This window comes from Melanostigma gelatinosum, assembly GCF_949748355.1.
Source record: "Melanostigma gelatinosum genome assembly, chromosome: 13".
NCBI classification, from domain to species: Eukaryota; Metazoa; Chordata; class Actinopteri; order Perciformes; family Zoarcidae; genus Melanostigma; species Melanostigma gelatinosum.
Window position 1 is genome coordinate 11164884 of NC_136646.1, and position 17455 is coordinate 11182338.

General features: G+C 44.9%; 2 protein-coding genes across 4 annotated transcripts; one reads left to right on the forward strand and one right to left on the reverse strand.

Moving 5' to 3' along the window:
* Nucleotides 1-185: 185 nt before the first annotated feature.
* LOC306787022 (carbohydrate sulfotransferase 12-like) lies at nt 186-7219 on the forward strand. Of its 3 annotated transcripts, XM_079282015.1 has the most exons (6): nt 218-243; nt 1300-1440; nt 2173-2770; nt 3457-3609; nt 3843-4022; nt 4109-7219. In XM_079282015.1, exons 3-6 carry the CDS (start codon nt 2318-2320, stop codon nt 4655-4657), a joined length of 1335 nt encoding a protein of 444 aa, XP_079138141.1. In that variant the 5' UTR covers nt 218-243; nt 1300-1440; nt 2173-2317; the 3' UTR covers nt 4658-7219. The 3 variants fall into 3 exon arrangements, with proteins under 3 accessions (XP_079138140.1, XP_079138142.1, XP_079138141.1); XM_079282014.1 differs by lacking the exon at nt 1300-1440 and having other exon boundaries at nt 186-243; XM_079282016.1 differs by lacking the exon at nt 1300-1440 and having other exon boundaries at nt 186-243; nt 3463-3609.
* Nucleotides 7220-9268: 2049 nt separating this feature from the next.
* On the reverse strand, nt 9269-14995 carry c1qtnf6a (C1q and TNF related 6a). Its single transcript, XM_079282018.1, has 3 exons — nt 14851-14995; nt 11396-11599; nt 9269-11076 (listed from the first exon to the last, which is right to left on the reverse strand). Exons 2-3 carry the CDS (start codon nt 11589-11591, stop codon nt 10532-10534), a joined length of 741 nt encoding a protein of 246 aa, XP_079138144.1. The 5' UTR covers nt 11592-11599; nt 14851-14995; the 3' UTR covers nt 9269-10531.
* Nucleotides 14996-17455: the final 2460 nt, after the last annotated feature.

Consider the following 17455-nt stretch of genomic DNA (forward strand, 5'->3'; position numbering starts at 1 on the left):
CATGTCGCTGTCTACATAAATCATCCCTGAGCAGAGAGACATGTTGTGCTGGAGCTGACCCAGAAAAAAAGAAGTGTAACATTTTCCCCTCATGAGCTCACTCTGCAGAAACTTTCAACTACAAACTCTCGCGTTGCTTTGTGTGTTCACGCTCCATCTCTCCGTGAATAAAAAAAAGAATAGGACTCGCATCACAGGCTCAGCTGACGCGGCGCTGGGAGCTCGCGGGCACATAAAAAGGAGGTGAGAAATTGTCGCTTTTTACTCGTCTTTAACATTAATAACAATAAATCTATGAAGTAACCTAACACGTCTCTCCTCGGCGGTAGCAACGTGTTTCTGCACGCACCTTTGCTCAATGCGGTGCATTTGACACCTAGACCCCGCTGCACGCTGATAGCGTCTATTGATAAAACCACGGGCTGCGCGGAAAGCTCGCATTTATTTTTTTCTTGCTACTCTGCGTTTGTCTCCACGTACATTTTGACTCACGGCTTCACGCGACGCTTTTAAACGCACCAAGCCGCGTGCCCCCCGCCCCAAAAAAAGCCTGCCGGTGTGAAGGAACAGCCCCGTTCACGCGGCGCCGCTCTCCCGGTCAAAGGCGACATTGTGTTCGGTCTCTGGCATCTGCTGGCGGCTGCTGCGGACAGGACGGTGCAATTCATCCTCGGTCGGGTCAGCAGAGACGGCTCTGCTGCTTCAGCTGTAGGTCCGACACCGACACGCTGATTGCTGCTAAACTAACTCACTAACCACGGACACGATCATTTAGAGCTCGCAGCGTGACTTTCAATCACATTGAGACTTGTTGACGCGATGCGAGTGGAAAAGTCTAAAAATAAAGGAAGGGGAAAAAAGCGCATGTTCAGCATTTCCTCTCCGTCCCCAGATATTGATCGAATGCTTCAAACTACCATATATCCACATGTCTGCAGATACATTACGTAAAAACAAACTATCTCAAGCGAAAGTCCTGCGTTTAAATAGCACATCTTAAGTAAAAGTGCTCCATGCGTAAACGTGTTATTATAATATATACATTATTTTATTATAGGTGGTCGAGGTGCATCTATTCTTTTTATACACTGTAGTTGAGTATTTCAATTTCTAACAGTGCATCAGTTTTAAAAAATCATCACACGTCTTGTAAAGACAAAATCTTAATTTCTAAGGGTCTCTGTTTAGTTGCAGTTTAACCTGAAGTAGAAATACTTAAATAAAGTACCTCTAAATTGTAGGCTATACTGAGAGTGCTTCCGTGGACAGAGCGTTTGCCTGATTTAATGTTCTTTATAGCACAGCAGTGGATTAGTTGGTGTGCAGAAGAGGAAGAGGAAGAAGAAGAAGAGGAAGTGTGTAGCCTTCCGCCTCTGGAGAGGCCAGTGATGACTTTCCATGTCAATAGTCCCCTCTCAGCTCCAGGAAAGAGGAAATAATGTGAGCGCTGCTGCAGGAGAGCGTCAGAATGAAAACAGTGACGCCCTGCGACTTCTAAAGTGCAGCTGAAGGAGATGATAACTGGAGATATGGGGGGGGGGGGGGGGGGGTATGGGCCTGGTATGGGTACAGCGGGATACTTGTGCAATGTAAAAGGTTATTACTTCGTGGTATGCAGAGCCCAGAGGCATGCACACATTTGACAACCATTTGTGATTTTACTGCCGGGAAGCAGTGAGAGTGAAGTCAACGCAGAGCGGTGAAGGAGCAACGCAGTGGAAGCCAATAAACCGCCAGACTTGCTCTTATTGCTCTTGTTTCCAGGCTCTTCAAGAAGAGACACCTCGCTCACATAACATCTTTAACTTTCTAATTACCTGCATGCTTTGGTAAGCGTAGAAAAATGAGAAACAAGGAGTTTGATCTCCAAAGTGTTGGTCCGCAGCCTTTGTCTGTTATTATACTTAATGTGTAACCTGGTTTGTCATTTTAAGTGTATTTCTTCTCTGCTCTGCGTTTCTGTGAGCTTATCTGTGTGTCGAAGATTCTCCTTGTTCAAATGTGCTGACAAAATGACCCGCAAAAAATCCACTTTAAAAAGGAATAATGTCTGTTATTAAATAGTTTCTGGTGTCCAAACGCTAGCCGGTGAGGAGACGAGCCGGCACATAGCTGGTTATCTAACAGTGAGAGAGATATTGTGTGTGTGTGTGTGTGTGTGTGTGTGTGCAGGGTGCAGCAGGCATGGAGCAGAGGTGAGGGTTCATTCACGGATGGCCAGTTCCACTCCTGAAGAGCACATTCCTGCAGCACAGCGGCGTCACAATGAGCCCACTGGCCTCCGCTTCAGTCGCCATCGATCCACCCATCTATCGCCATGGTGAGAGAGAGAGAGAGCTCCCGGACCCTGACTCTGTTGCTGTGGCGATCCTGTAGCAGAGCAACAGTCACTATGGGAACGTCCAGGATGTTCCGTATTTTCGTGGTCCTGGGCTCGGCCTTCATGATCCTTCTGATCATCATCTACTGGGACGACGTAGGAGCCTCCCACCTGTACTTGCACACTCCCGTCTCGCCGGGCCCCAAAATCCCCCATCCCCCTCATCATCATCATCATCATCATCAGCCTCAAACCTCACGGACACCGTCCTTCCTGTCAGACATCGACGCCTTCGTGAACCAGTTCCTAGAGCCGGGAACCGGCGAGCCCACAGACCCCGCCCCCGCCGACACAAGCAACCAATCGGAGAAAGCAGAGGAGCGGTATGTACCGCGGCGGGAGTGGAAGATCCACCTGACCCCAGTGGCAGCCGAGCTCCGGGAGAGACAGGTGACTATCTGAAGTTATCGTCATGGCCTTTAATAGTACTGGTAGGATTCAATGTTTTCCACATGGCAAGAAAAGCACCGGTATAAATAACGAGTCATGAATAATATTGAAGGATGTCGGCGAGCGCGCTGCATGCTGACTCACATCATTTTAAACTGAACCAAACTCGGTGTATTTTTCTATATTGGTGACAATGCAATTCTTGTGTTTCAATATTAAGCATGTCATACCTTACTTTGAGATGGATGATCCTGTTTTGCCCACATAAGCTAGATTCTCAAATGCCGAATGTGTCTTAACACAAGCAGACTTGCTAAGATAAAGTCTAAAATTGCCAAATTTCCATTTGAAGAGCCACGGCCAACACCCACACAGGTGTTTTCACTTATTTTGCCTAATTTGACCCGTTCTCTGGACTGTGTGGGCGTGTCAACACAGTTTGATTGACAGCTCTCTGACCCTCTTATTAAGTCACATTTGAATCCTTCTCATTGGCTCGTGTAGTTTTGTGACCTCATGTAAGTCCAGCAGAGCTCCACCCACAGGGCAGTCAGAACACGTGAAAACGCCCGTGTGGCTGTACGGGCCTTAAAGTCAGGTACTATGGAAAGAAGAAGTGAACAAAGACATCGTTTTAAAATCTCTAATAATTCATGCGTCTGTGCTTGACCAAATGGTACGACCAGGAGCAGCGGCGGCGGTTACTCCAGGAGATGTGCGCCAACGACAGCGTGGCGTTTCCTGGCAAAAACCGCTCCTTTGACGACATTCCCAACAGGGAGCTGGACCACCTGATCGTGGACGACAGGCACGGTGTCATCTACTGCTATGTTCCCAAGGTAAGCGGACACATTTACTGCTTTAACGTTAACATTTAAGCGCACTTGTGAAGCAAGACTGGCAGACTAAACCATAAAATACTTAAAATTACACCCGTGGTGATTTGTAACCTTTTCAATAAATGGTGAATAAGAGCTGGAACACTGGGTTGTAGTTTTAAGTATGTTTTTGTCCCATCCATACAACACACACACCTATAATGAATACTCACTACACATGCTCCCCCTCTTAGGTCGCATGCAGTAACTGGAAGCGCATCATGATCGTCCTCAGTGAAAGCCTGCTGCGGGACGGCGTCCCCCAGAGAGACCCGCTGGCCATCCCCCGGGACCTGGTCCACAACAGCAGCATGCACTTTACCTTCAACAAGTTCTGGAAACGATACGGCAAGTTTGCAAGGCACCTCATGAAGGTTTGTATGGTTACTATTCCATGTGTCACACATCACATCTGCTAGCTTTAATTCCCCGTGAGTGATTCTGCGATTCATTTTTGAAGGTGAAGCTGAAGAAATACACCAAGTTCATTTTCGTGCGGGACCCCTTTGTGCGCCTCATCTCCGCCTACCGGAATAAGTTCGAGCTGCGCAACGAGGACTTCTATCGGCGCTTCGCACAAGTCATGCTGCGCCGCTACGCCAACCAGCCGACGCCGCCGGCCTCCGTGGACGAGGCGTTCGGCGGGGGCATCCACCCCTCCTTCTCCAACTTCATCCAGTACCTCCTGGACCCTCAGACGGAGAAGGAGATGCCCTTCAACGAGCACTGGCGGCAGGTGTACCGGCTGTGCCACCCGTGCCAGATTCAGTACGACTTTGTGGGCCACCTGGAGACGGCGGAGGAGGACGCCGAGCACCTCCTGCGCCAGCTGCGGGTGGACAACGTGGTGGAGTTCCCCACCTCCCACAGGAACCTCACGGCCAGCACCTGGGAGTCTGACTGGTTCAGCACACTGTCTGCCGAGGCTCGGAGAGAACTCTACAAGCTGTATGAACCCGACTTCAGGCTCTTTGGCTACGACAGACCAGACTCCATCCTCAATGAGTGACCCACGGTTCTACGAAACTCACCCAGCCACACACACACACACACACACACACACGTTTTTTCATGTAATGAAATAATGCTACACTCCAACAACAGTGACACCTCCCCTTGTTCTGGGGTTTGCAGATGTATCCTCCAGGCTTATGTGTGTGTGTGTGTGCCCTACACTGAATGTGCACACTGTTAAGGACGCTCGCTGCTCTAAAGAAGCACACTAATGAGGTGAATCCAGGTTAATTGCCATTATCAACCGTTTTCTTTACAAATCACAAAGATGACAAGAAGCACACGACGGTTGACATCGTGCAAGCAGCGCGTGTCCCCAACGCGTCGCACATTCAAATGTAGTCCTCAACCCAAACCTCCGCTCCCAACGTTGATGTCACGCCGCGCCCCGTCACGGTTGAGTCGTGACTCACTGCGACGGTCACGCAGGCTTCTGTAGCAGGACGCCGAGTTGATGTCACAGAGCCGTACATGTTGGCGATGCCGCGGGGACCCTTTTGATCGTGGCGCCGACACGGATGCAATGAACAGGGAAACGTGGGCGCCGAGCGAAAGCAAGGCGTTTGCAGATTCGTTTTTAAGAGCGTCAGTGGTCGTGTAATTTATTTCACATTGCGGAAGCGCAATGTTTAGGTGGAGGACGACAGGGATTTTTTTTAATGCGTGTTTAAAAAGACAGAGACGTCAGAGACAGGTAGACTGCTTTTATACCTCACACAGACGAAGCGGATACTCGTCCGTTACATAACGTTCTGCACCACATTATTACATGAATAGATTAATTAATTTCAGACGCGTTAGCAGCTTGCTCCCTTCGACCAGTTTTCAAAGCATGATATCTCATCGTACAGAAGCACAGCAGTTCCAGTGAACGTCGGCCCGCACATCTGGATTTGTCTCAGCTCGTCTAATGAGGCAGAAACCTGGAGTTTCTACATTCTATTCATTTCATCTCAGCTGGATGTACAGATGTGAGACCGTTTTCCAAAGGGAACGCGACCTTTTAATGCTTGTGTTGCCATGACGCTGTTATCATTAGTGTTTGATCACAGACACACACGCGAGCGAGCTGCAGTTATTAACGTTGGCCTACATCGGGTAACCCTGGAGACTGCAGCAGTGCAGTTTCATGGGCAGCGTTTTCGTGGGATGCACGGTGTCTTGGAGCGAGGAGCCGTGCACATAATGTGGATCCAACACGGAGTGGGTTGTTTTTGTTTTTTCTAGTATTTGCAGTGGAGATCCATCACTCCACAATGTGTTAATGCAAAAGGAGGCTATGCCAGTATTGATGAAGGGGGTTAAGAGCGGGGGTCAATCACTGATCGGAGTGCGGATCGGGCTGCATGTTTTATACGAGGAGATAAGACCGTGCCTTTTGGTTGCAAAAGTTTACACAGCAAAAAAAAAAAAAAAAAGTATTTTTGTAGACTTAATTTGTACTTTGAACACGATGCAGTGAGCGCTTATGAAGCCACAAGGTATACTCGATACACCGGGACGTTCATCTCATTATTCTTTGTAAACGACGGAGCCCTTCAGCAGAACGGCTCAACTGTCGTCACGGGAATTTGTACAATGAAATGATTCTGCGAGGACTCTCTGTGTGTGCTCATGTCCAGTGGATTGCTTTCTTTGTGTCATTTAACACGGGATTACTGTGTGGTTTGTACTCTGTGATTATTCTGCAAGTCACTAAGCTGTATGTGTCTCAATGCCTTCTGGGTTATTCGTTTCGTACTTGTTTGGGGCTTTTTTGACTCCTGAATGACTGAGTTCAGTGAGTTCTGGATAAGATGGGATTCATTCAGAGTCAATGAGTGGGTTTTCCCAGATGTCGGCCATCGTCGTGTGGTGTGTTGTTTTTTTTATCCCATGTAGGTCTAAGTGTTCACACAGAAAAGCAGGTCAATGCTCGGCACAAAAACAAAAGAAAACGGATCGAGTCATGACACACTCCCACCTCACCAGTGTTTGGATCGTCAGGTTTTTGTATCTCTTTTGTATTTTCGTTTTGCTCTTTCGTCGTACTTCCTTGTTTTACAGTCCCGATGTCAAACATGTCAGACGTCTTGCTCTCGGCTGTATTTTCTGTCAAAGTGCAAACAGCAACACAGTAAGATGGACTCATTTTGTAAAGGGAACAGTTCATTTATTAGCAGAATAAAACCTGAATACATGCTGCTTCTGAAATGGGACTCTTTGGGGGGCAAGAGATCTTTATGAAGGTTAGATGGACCTGGCAGCATGTTTTCATTTTTAATGGTCCACAGTGACCCGACGCTTCAACAGCATGGATGCTGTTAAACAGCGTAAAGGTCTGTTGAAGCTGCGGTGCCACATCTTGTCCTACATTAATTAGTGTCCCTGACCAAAATAAAACTATTTTTGTGATTCCTGTTTTTGCTAAACATGTATTCATATTTCATAAAGTCACAGGAGACTTTGTTGTCTATCTCATGTTTGTGGAAAATGCAAAGTGTTCATTCAGTGTTATGGTGTCATGCGTCATCTGGTGTTCGGTAAAGAGAAATAAAGCTTGTGGGGCATGATGGGATACGCATTAGTCTCTCTTTGTGAATCAGGATTTCTTCCTCAGCATGTTATGATCATTAGATAATATTGGCACAAGGATGTCCCTTAAAATAATTATTTGTATTGTTGTCTCACCACCATGAAGCAGAATAGTCTGTAATGAGGACTGACATGAACGCCTTGTGGAAATGGGGGAGTAATACTCCTTATCAGTGCAACAGGAAAGGAAAGCTGCACCCACAGAAATGTAAACAGGAAATGTGGACAATTCTATCAAAATCAAGGAAACCTCTGGATGTTTATGCCCGAAACGTTAACATATCATCTTCACCACACATTCATGAAGGTATACGTTCACAATGAGTTTCACATGTGAAACACCAAACAGCCGGCCTCACAAACCCGATGGGATCGAAGAGAACTTGGGATAAGGAGTTGGGCGCCGGGCAGGAGAATAATCGTACTTCTACCCGGTCACTTTAAGAAAGTGTTACTTTGAACCAGTTTGGAGTGAACAACATAAGCAAAACCCAAACAATTCATCAAGGTTCATCAACTAAGTCAGCTGTATTTCAGACAAATATAAGGAATCAAATCCAAAGTGTAGGGTTCATATAAAATAGTCTTACATACAAAGTGTCCATTAAATCAAAAGAAACACAATTTCAGATATGAAAATCAAATTCGTTGAGTAATTCAATTAAATGAGGAGTCCCGATAAATGTCAATCTTAAGAGGTGTGGCGTGAGTGTGCATGTGTGTGTGTGTGTGTGTGTTGGGGTCCTTTCCAAACTAAATGAATAGGTTTGTTGGTATGAAGGAAGGCAGTTCATGTCAGTCCCATGCAGTTCAGTGAGTGTGCGTACATGTGTGTGTGTGTGTGTGTGTGTGTGTAAATGAAAGCGGTTCATGTCAATTTGAGGGAAAAGGAAGCGGAGCCTGCAGAGTTGCATCAGAGGGAACTTATCTTCATGGCCAGGAGGCCCACAGTTGCATCCAAGCTGTAGCTGAACCAGATCCTTTGAAAACCACCTGCTCCCGGGATCAGCACCTCCACCAAGGCCTTGTCATCCAGGAAAGTTCACCAAACCACAGCCGGTTCTTGGATCCCAGAAAGTGAACAACACTTCACTGATGTCCTTTAGCCGCTCTCACTCCTCTCGCTGTTCTCCTCCATGCTGCTTCTGTTAGTAGATGCTCCCCTCCCCCCCCGGCTCACAGGTGTGTCTCATTTATCTCCTCACGTTCCACACCTTTCTTTTCCTGTCAAGGTTGGAAAAGGGCTATTCTGTGCATTCTGTTTCTTTTCTCCCTTTCTGCTACAAGGTGTCACGGTGTACATCTTCATACAAACCTTCATTACAAGACCGTTTGGAGACAGTTCAGACAAGATGTGAGAGTAGCAAGATCTGCAACATGTGATCCCTCACTGGCTTCCCACCAGCCTGCGTCTCCACACAGGCATCTATTGGTGGGCGAAGGTTCTGTACCTTTCATTCATTCTGGACTGATACAAACGTGTATCTCAAACGATCAGTAAATGACTTTGTTGAACTAAATGAAATCATATGAAACACACTGAAAAGCAGCATTATAACAAGAAGACGGCTCCCATCCTCAGCGATGGTGTTCACAGCGACGTTAAACAGAAACACGCTGTTTTGCCTGTTTTATTTTTTAAAAGTTTTTACTGAAGGTGAGGTTGTGACATGAGAGCATCATGCTTTAAAATCATCCCTCCAGTGGTCACAGTGCGGAACTGCATTCAGTTAGTGGCCAAAACACAATGTTAATATCAGTACAAAGATTATTAGTGAAACCAATTAGTGTGATTGCTACAATTAAGAGTATTATACAATTGGAATACCTGCATTAATGCTTTTATGGTCATGTTAGTACCAGAGTTGATCATAAATGTATTAATTGCAGGTATTTGTGTCACAGCTGACATGAGTCAATTTAATATAATTAACTTTAGACTTATCAGATTAGCTATTGCTGCTTTATGTTGCAGTTGGGCCTCCAGTTTATCTTCAGTCACATGATACTGTAATAAAAAAGGAGGGAGAAAAATGTTCAAGTACACTTTAAAAGCAAAACATAGTTCAGTCAATAAAAAAGAAATTAAAATGAATCCAATACATATTTCTGGGACATCCAGACATTCTACTTCCCGCAGTTTCACAACGATCGTTCAGTTAGCACCATGTTGTAGCACCACATGTGAAACTCAACAACAGTCCACATTGTTCTGTGAACTCACTAAGTTTCTTACCAGAGCCGCTTACACAAACGCTGCTTATTTTCTTCATTACAGAGCGAGAGTACGGAATATTCACCTTTACATTTGTTTTAAAATCAATGCTCTTATTGCTCTGTGGGTTTAATCTCTAAAAAAAAAATACTTAAATGATCTTAAATCCATCTCGTTTTACACAAAAGGAACATTAACAGCCCATGTTTGGAAATAGACCGATTAGCTCTTTGGTTGAGAATTAGATGAGAGAATGGATGCGCTCGCTATACTAGTATGCTAAAGATGAAGTTACAGTTAGCAGACCGTTAGTTAGTGTGTAGAGAGTAGTGTGTAATGTTGTTTCCACCGAGTCTGTGAGTTTGTGTCATCATAGCAAATTGTGGTCCTGGAGACGCTGACTGAAGCGGTTTTGAGTACTTTTTATATATCTGTGAACAGATTTTGTCACAGTGATACCTTCACGACCGTGCAAGATGCTGTTACAAAACTTTACAGGTGTGTCATTAAGATAAAAATGGTTGCGTTTGAAGATGGGTGTAGGTAGTAGGGGGGTTGGAAGTTGTCTCTGCTCTGGGGAGAACTGGTCAGGCTCAAGATAGTTGTTTTTAAACTACAAATGAATTAGTGAGCGTCAGAGGTGCTGGTTAGGGAGATTTTGTTACCCGTGGACAGATCCAGTCTCGCCGTTTGGTGATTCCCAGATATTATGCTGAGCTAAGCTAACTGGCTGCTGGTTACCAAGAGATGCGAGAGTGGTATCAATCTCCTCATCGAACTCTCGGCAAGAGAAGAAAATATTATATTTCCAAAATGTTGAACGATTACATTTTGAGCGTATTCAGTTTATTTCTTCACATTTTCTCAAAGAGGTATTGCTTGTTCTCCAATAACCATTTTGATCTTAGCACCACTGTGGAGCAAGCTGACACGCTTTTTCAAAATCGAAATATAGGAACAATTTTTTACATTGAATTGCATTCTGCTGCCATGTCAGTTCACTTTGTTTGCTTTCCATCCAACTGAGCTCGGACAGTCTCATCCTCGGGCCGTGCCTTCCCTCTCTCGCTCAGTTCCCCTCTAGGCTATACCTCTGATGAGGTATCCATTGAAGGTGATGTAGACATCTACGTCGTCGCTGTAAATCGCGTTCTCTCTCTCCCTCTTGTACAGGCGGATCCACACCTCGTCCTTCAGCTTCAGCTCCAGCATCAGGCTCTGGCTCTGCATGATGGAGCGGTCGCTGGGCTGGGCGTACACGATGGCCTGCTCCGCCTCGTTGTGCATGATGTGCAGATACGTCTCCTTGAAGTTCCACGTGTGGATGTTGACGTTGAAGAAGTAGATCCCCGGGACTTGGCAGAGGAATTTCCCATCGAACATGTTGAAGTGGTCGTCTTGGTTGACGAAGACTGTGTCAAACACAAGCGCCTGGTAGGACTCCAGGCTGTGGAGGGCTTTGCGACGGCCGACGGAGAAGGCAGAGTGCTGGACTTTGCAGGGGTCTCCTGGGAGACCCGCCTGGCCCTTAGAACCTTTTGAGCCCATGGAACCTCTGGAGCCTGAGAGGCCTTCTTGTCCAGCTTTACCTGGAGTTCCTCTGTCGCCACGTTCACCTTTGTCACCTGCGCAGAGCGATGTTAGTCACACTGCTGTCAGAAATTAAGCCACATTTCCTTCCCTGGTTTAGTTCAATTCAAGATAAACATGTCTCGAAATTCCACTTAAAGAGAATCCGTGGGAGCTACTTTGACAAGCAAACTCCAAGAACCCTGAAGTGGGCCCCTAAATCACCTAAAAGCTCTGTCTGTCAATCAGCATATGTGAACTTTTAAAGCAGCAAAAGCCAACTGATGTTTGGCCATATACGGTGGTCAAACTGCATCAACCAAGACAAAAGGTGGTCTCAAGTACATGTACACGGGCCGCTAACGGATATGGTACCTTTGAGGATGGTCATGTTGATGTAGGTGCGGACCTCTGGCACGTGGTTGAACCCTGCTGTGTGAGGCTGGGCTCCGCTGCCCTCTGCTGGCTCCAGGTGATCGCAGCAGTGATGACAGAGCACAGGGGGAACGTTCGGAGGAGGCACCAGGGCCACCAGGGAGCTGAGGGACAGAAGGGTGAGGACACCCAACATAGCTGTGCCTGAGGACAGAGGAAAAGGTCGGATCATTGGACGTTTCAGTTACTCTTCAGCTTTGAAGTCATTTCTGCTGGTGGATCTGGACCCACTGCGAATGATACAAAATGAAGTGATCAAGACATTATGGTTCATCATCTGGTGTACATGAATGTCTGTAATAAATCACGTCTGCGATAGATAATATAGTAAACGCATATTACATAATCCATCAAATGGTTTTGACATTTCACGTAAAGCACACATGTCAACATCGTGATGGCGCATGAGGAAAAGTCTGAGGATCACCAAAGTCATTAGGATTCATCCTCTGGGGACCATGAATGTCTGTAAAGAAATCTCATAACAAATCATCCAAAAGTTTAAGAGCTATTTCAGTATGGATAAAAGTGGTGGACTGACCGACCAGCACACATTGTCATCCATAGATCCATGCCTGGGTTGGGCCTTAAACAGTCAATTAAGATGGAACTGCAGAGCTTTCAAAGGCATTTGGTCAACAGTTGTAAGTGGTCTTGGTGCAGAATATGGAGCTAAAAAGGTCTGAATACTGCATAAGACGAGGCAAAGCCATGGAGATGTTTTTAGAGAGGTTGTGTTGATCAAACACAACTGCAAGATTTAGTTCACTGAATAAGAATCATGCAGGATTTTGCCTTTTCAATACATTTGAATGATTTAAGAGAAATTAAAAGAATCAGAAGTTCACATGGGGAAAGAGGAAAATCACCAGAAGCAAAGACTGCTCCTCTCTATTTAGGAAACGCATGTACTCGTCCAAACATTAGTTGTTCAGCAGCTGCTCAGAGAATAAAACATCACGTGTCCTGGATGTCGTTCCCAGACAAACGAGAAAGAGGAATCTTCAACCTTGAGCCAGAGAAAACATTTATCAACTCAAAGAAAAGAAACAGGAGTCAGGAATTGAGGGGGAGGGGGGGGGGGGGGGAGGGGGGGGCGGGGGGACTGATAAAGTGAAGCAGTCTTACAAAAGAATAAGACTATTTCTTCACGAGTTGCCCATGTATTCACAGCGGCATTTTAAAATGCCAAGAAGTTTACTGCTCTCATACGTCCACAGAGCTGAGAGGTCAAAATGTGCCTCAAAGACTCACGAATGCGTTTCTCATCCAAATCCCACAAGTAAGGGAAATGTCAAAATACAAAATAATGGGAGCGGGCATGGCTACAAGGATCATAAATCACATGAACAATTACCCTGCAGGCAGCCCATAATGCATCACCTTTTAGCTCAGGAAAGGTTGACTCATCACAACGCCTTATTCTATCCAGACGCAGTCAGTGGAGTGGCTTTTCTCATGCGGAGGGCCAAGCTGAGACGTTTTCAATGGAAACACGATGGCTGTCTGCCACACTCAGTGATCAGCCAGTTTCTGTGTACTGTAAGTAGAACATCGTGTGCTGCTGAGTTTATACGGGACAGCTGTACACATACTGACTGTGGACGACTCGGGAAAAGACCACTAACACAGATATTCTGAGACCACTAACACCACTAAAGACCACTAACACAGATATTCTGAGCGTTCATTGTCTGTTGTAGTTTTTCTGCGACCAACAAGACAAAACCAAACTTGCACCAATGCTGTTGTCTCGCAATGGAATTCCAAAAGTGGACCAAAGGGTATTTGTGCGCTGCTACAGTGAGTTACCAGTTTATGAGGTACATACATACAGTCTAATACCATCCACATTTTGTATCTTTCTGAAAGTTTTTTTAAAACTGTGTCAGAGAACAGTCTGTCATTTGGAGGATGGAGGAAATCAAATGACCACAAAGAGACACAAAATGACCACAAAGAGACTAAAAACCACTACAAAGAGACTAAAAACCACTACAAAGAGACTCAAAATGACAACAAAGTGGCACAAAAATGGCACTGAACGATGCAAAACGACCACATAGAGACGTAAAATGACCACAAAGAGACATAGAACAACTGCTAAGAGATGCACAACAAGACAATTACAAAGTGATATGTAACCAGCTGTACGCTGGAGCCACTTTAAAGATGGCTGAGTACCTGCTGTCTTCTGACGTTTGCGCATTTCAAACTTATTTAGTTGTTTTTTATTGGATAGTTAACTCCTCATTTCCCTACACGATTTGGCCATTCCTCCACCATTGTGGGCTTAAAGAGAGCAGTAAAGAATAGGAACAGGGCGACCGACAGAAGTTCAGCGCTGCGTCACATGTGGCCAGTTAGGACGCGGCCTCATGGAAATCATGTGCAAAAATAGATATTCGAATAGTCAGAACCTTTTTATGGCAAATTTCCGCATTTCGGCCTAGGATGCGGGGAGGGGCCCATAGAGAATGCCTCACAGGGTCCAGAATGTTGCGCTACGCCCCTGAGAACTTCTTTTAAAGAGACACAAAGAGACAAAATGACAACAAAGACACATAAAACAACTCAGAGATGGACGACTATAACAAGACACAAGACGACTGACAAAAAGATACAAAACGAGCACAGAGAGACACAAAGAGACAAACAAACATCGTAGCTGCATCGTGTGTCTTTTTCAGTCTCGTGGGGGCCTTTTACATGTCATGGGGCCCATTGTCTCGTAATTTCTCCATGCACACTTGCTGCAGCTCCACTTGCCGTCCACATTTACTCACACTGGTGTGTCTCCGTTTGTGTTCCCAGCTGCTATAGTGCACTTTCAATCAAAACTGTTATTGTTGGTCCTAATGGTGTTTAATCTGCTGTCATTCATCTTTGTTAGGACTTCCAGACTGAACCACAGATGGTCATTCAGGTTCACACACTGAACAGGGATATCCTACAGCCATTTATTACACAACTGGTTTTCTTGGAAACCTCTTGAAATGGAAACTTGTGCATTAAATATAGGCTCCAAAAGGCTGGATCCTCATATATTTAGCTGTTGCCTAACTTAGCCTACATCTTGATGTTTTGGATTTCTCTTGCTTTTCTCATTTTATATGAACACATTGTATTAATCAAGTATTGCTTAAAAGTCCATGTTAAGTGACACGAGCGTGGAAACCAGCAGGGGAATCAACATGTACATTTTGCAGCTTTGCAATATGGCTTGAAGCCTGTGTTTCTTTTTGTGGTCTCGTGCAGCCCCGGCGTGCGGGTCCGCTCGAGCGCAAACGGACGCGCAACCAGACGTTCGTCGTTAAATCCCCCGCAACGTTCCCGTTCGGCGCTCGTGCAAGCACACGAGCAATAAGTGAGAAGTTTATCTGAATGAATCTCACCTCGTTCACGTCTCTGCAGCCGCTTCAGTCCGCCGGGTGAGACAAGTCCTGAGTCAGCAGCCCTCTCACTCTCTCTCTCTCTCTCCCTCTCTCTCTCTCTCTCTCTCCCTCTCTCTCTCTCTCTGTGAGATGCGCTCTATAGATCCCTCCTAGTTTCATGCAGACTAAAGCAACAAGTGTCTGCCCATTTAGCCTATCTGACAATAACATCTGTATGACTTTAAACTGAAGACAGAAAACTGATTGTTGATGATGCATTTTCTGTTATCTCTATCCTGCAGAACGCCATCAGAGACTCGAGACCACCTCAGGATTCTAAAGTCACTAAACTCCTGGTTGTTCGCCCCTGGGACTGCATGTCCTGTGTGCTGAATTCCTCCATTCCTTCCTAAGGGGGGCTTAGGCTGCAATCTATATTTCCAGACCTGAATTAAGACTCAGGTTTGATTTGGAGAGATGCAGGGAAATGTGATTATAGGGAGTGTAAAGGACACATTGAGAGAGGAAGTTGGGAACAGAAACATGCAGTTAAAGAGATGAAATGCATGAGAGGGGGAATCCCTGGCTGTGTGTTTCAGGATACAACAGGCGTATCCTTTGATAATAAATCACTCACATAGACTCCACGGGTAATCTCCATAATCCCAGATCAACTTCAGATACAACACCACTGATCCTGCTTCTTGGCGGATGAAAGGACTAAATGTTGTTTGCTGTGGATCGAACGTTATTAAAACTGGACGAATGAGAAACGCCTTGTTTGTTCGACTTTCTACTGCTCGGCTTCGCTGCTTCTGATGATGACCCTCTGTCATCCAACCTGGAGGACAACATGCTCAAGTTATGGACCAAAAGGCCAAGCAAATGAAACAGGCGGGTTGTTTTTCTTCCTTTTTTATCTGTGGAATTTCTTAGTCTAATCTAAACAGGCAATTTTTTCATGATGTTGTCTTTTAAGGCAGTGACTCCCAGCCTGGCTTGCGGCCAATGTTCCCTCTAAACTGCGCGCTTGAGCAATCGCGCACTGCTCGCACATTCTCAGCGCACAAGAAAATCTATGCAGCGCATAAAATAAAATTCAACATAAACGTATTAATTAATATCTAATATTAGTCCTAATCTTATCTAATCAATTAAACCAATAATAATAATAATAATAATAATAATTTTGTTTTCTGTACTATTTTGCAACGTAACTCAGTGAGTGACAGGTGTCCAGCCAATGATACGATTCGGTTCACTTACGCTACGCAGCCAATCATAGCATTGACACTATTGCCCTGCCCATTCGCGCCGTGCAGGTTAGCTAGCTAACAACAGTGCGGCGGAGTTACGAGACGCAAATGCTAACTCCTTATCATGGCGAAACGAACGGGCAGCGACACATCCACTCACCAAGCCATTGGAAAAAAGAAATGTGGTTCTTTTAAGCTTCCAGTGCAGATTGTGAAAGAGGATTCAGTTTAATGAATCGTATCAAAACAGCATCCAGAAATCGTCTTGAAGTGGCACATTTGGACCAGCTGATGCACATAAAGTCAAAGCAAGAAGCAGACGAAGCCATCAACCTGGACAAAGTGTACAACCATTGGAGAAGTGAGAAGGACAGACGTGAAAAATAAGGTACAATTTAAGTCAGATTTGTGCATATTCTAGTGACATTTATTAAGATTTTTTACTTATGGATATTAATCATTAAATTATGTTACTACTAGATAATTTATGGGTAGTAGAAATGATAATAAAAAACTGAGTAATTACATATTTTACAGACAGAGTTACAGGAATTTACACTGTAACACAAGCTACAGCACACGTCATTGTGCAAAATGTGAATGTGTTTTAATGTGAACAAAATGTTATGTCTGAAAGGTGTATATGTATCATTTCTTCCAGAACAGGACCTCACACAGGCCAAAGCAAGACTCTTCCCATGGCCAAGCAGGACTGTCACATAAAACATACTACACATCTCATGAACAACAAGATTTTTGTCTTTTTCCTTTAAAGTTTGTCAAATCACTTATATTAAAAGTAAACTAGTGAAAATTGCTGCTGTAATTTGATTCTTTTAATAAGCCATGTAACTTGCTATGATCCAAGGTTTTGAACAGGTGTGATACTGGTGTGTGGCCACAGCGTGCACATCTGATGTTGCTCACAGTGGTCCTCAGTGTGCTCAGGGAGCTTGTGTGTATGCCCAGACACATGAAAAATTAGAGGGAACATTGCTTGCGGCCCTTAAAATGAATCAAACATTGGTAACACTCTTGTCTGGTAATATAAGCCTTCAGCTTACCATAAAGAGTAGAAACAGCTCCTGTTTGTCATCACACTTTGTTTTTTCTACCGATCAAAGTTGAACTCCGCGCAAGATGCTAAGATGCTAAGATGCTAAGGTACAAATGTGACTTCGGCACTGTGAGGTTTTTTTTTTGTTTAAAAAAAAAAAATTTAAATAATTTTTTTTGTTGAAAGACACGTGACAATATTAAGACAATACACAGACATAACAACAAGAGGATGACAAGAACAGTGGGATAAAAGCCAGCAAATATCATATAGTTAGTGTGTGTGTATGTGTGCGTGTGTGTGTGTGTGTGTG

Coding starts and splice junctions, on each gene's coding strand:
- c1qtnf6a (XM_079282018.1), bottom strand. CDS start 11,591: ATGTTGGGTGTCCTCACCCTTCTGTCCCTCAGCTCCCTGGTGGCCCTG. Junction 11,077..11,395: donor CAACATGACCATCCTCAAAG/GTACCATATCCG, acceptor CGCTCTGCGCAG/GTGACAAAGGTGAACGTGGC.
- LOC306787022 (XM_079282014.1), top strand. CDS start 2,318: ATGGTGAGAGAGAGAGAGAGCTCCCGGACCCTGACTCTGTTGCTGTGG. Junction 2,771..3,456: donor CCGAGCTCCGGGAGAGACAG/GTGACTATCTGA, acceptor TGGTACGACCAG/GAGCAGCGGCGGCGGTTACT. Junction 3,610..3,842: donor TCTACTGCTATGTTCCCAAG/GTAAGCGGACAC, acceptor TCCCCCTCTTAG/GTCGCATGCAGTAACTGGAA.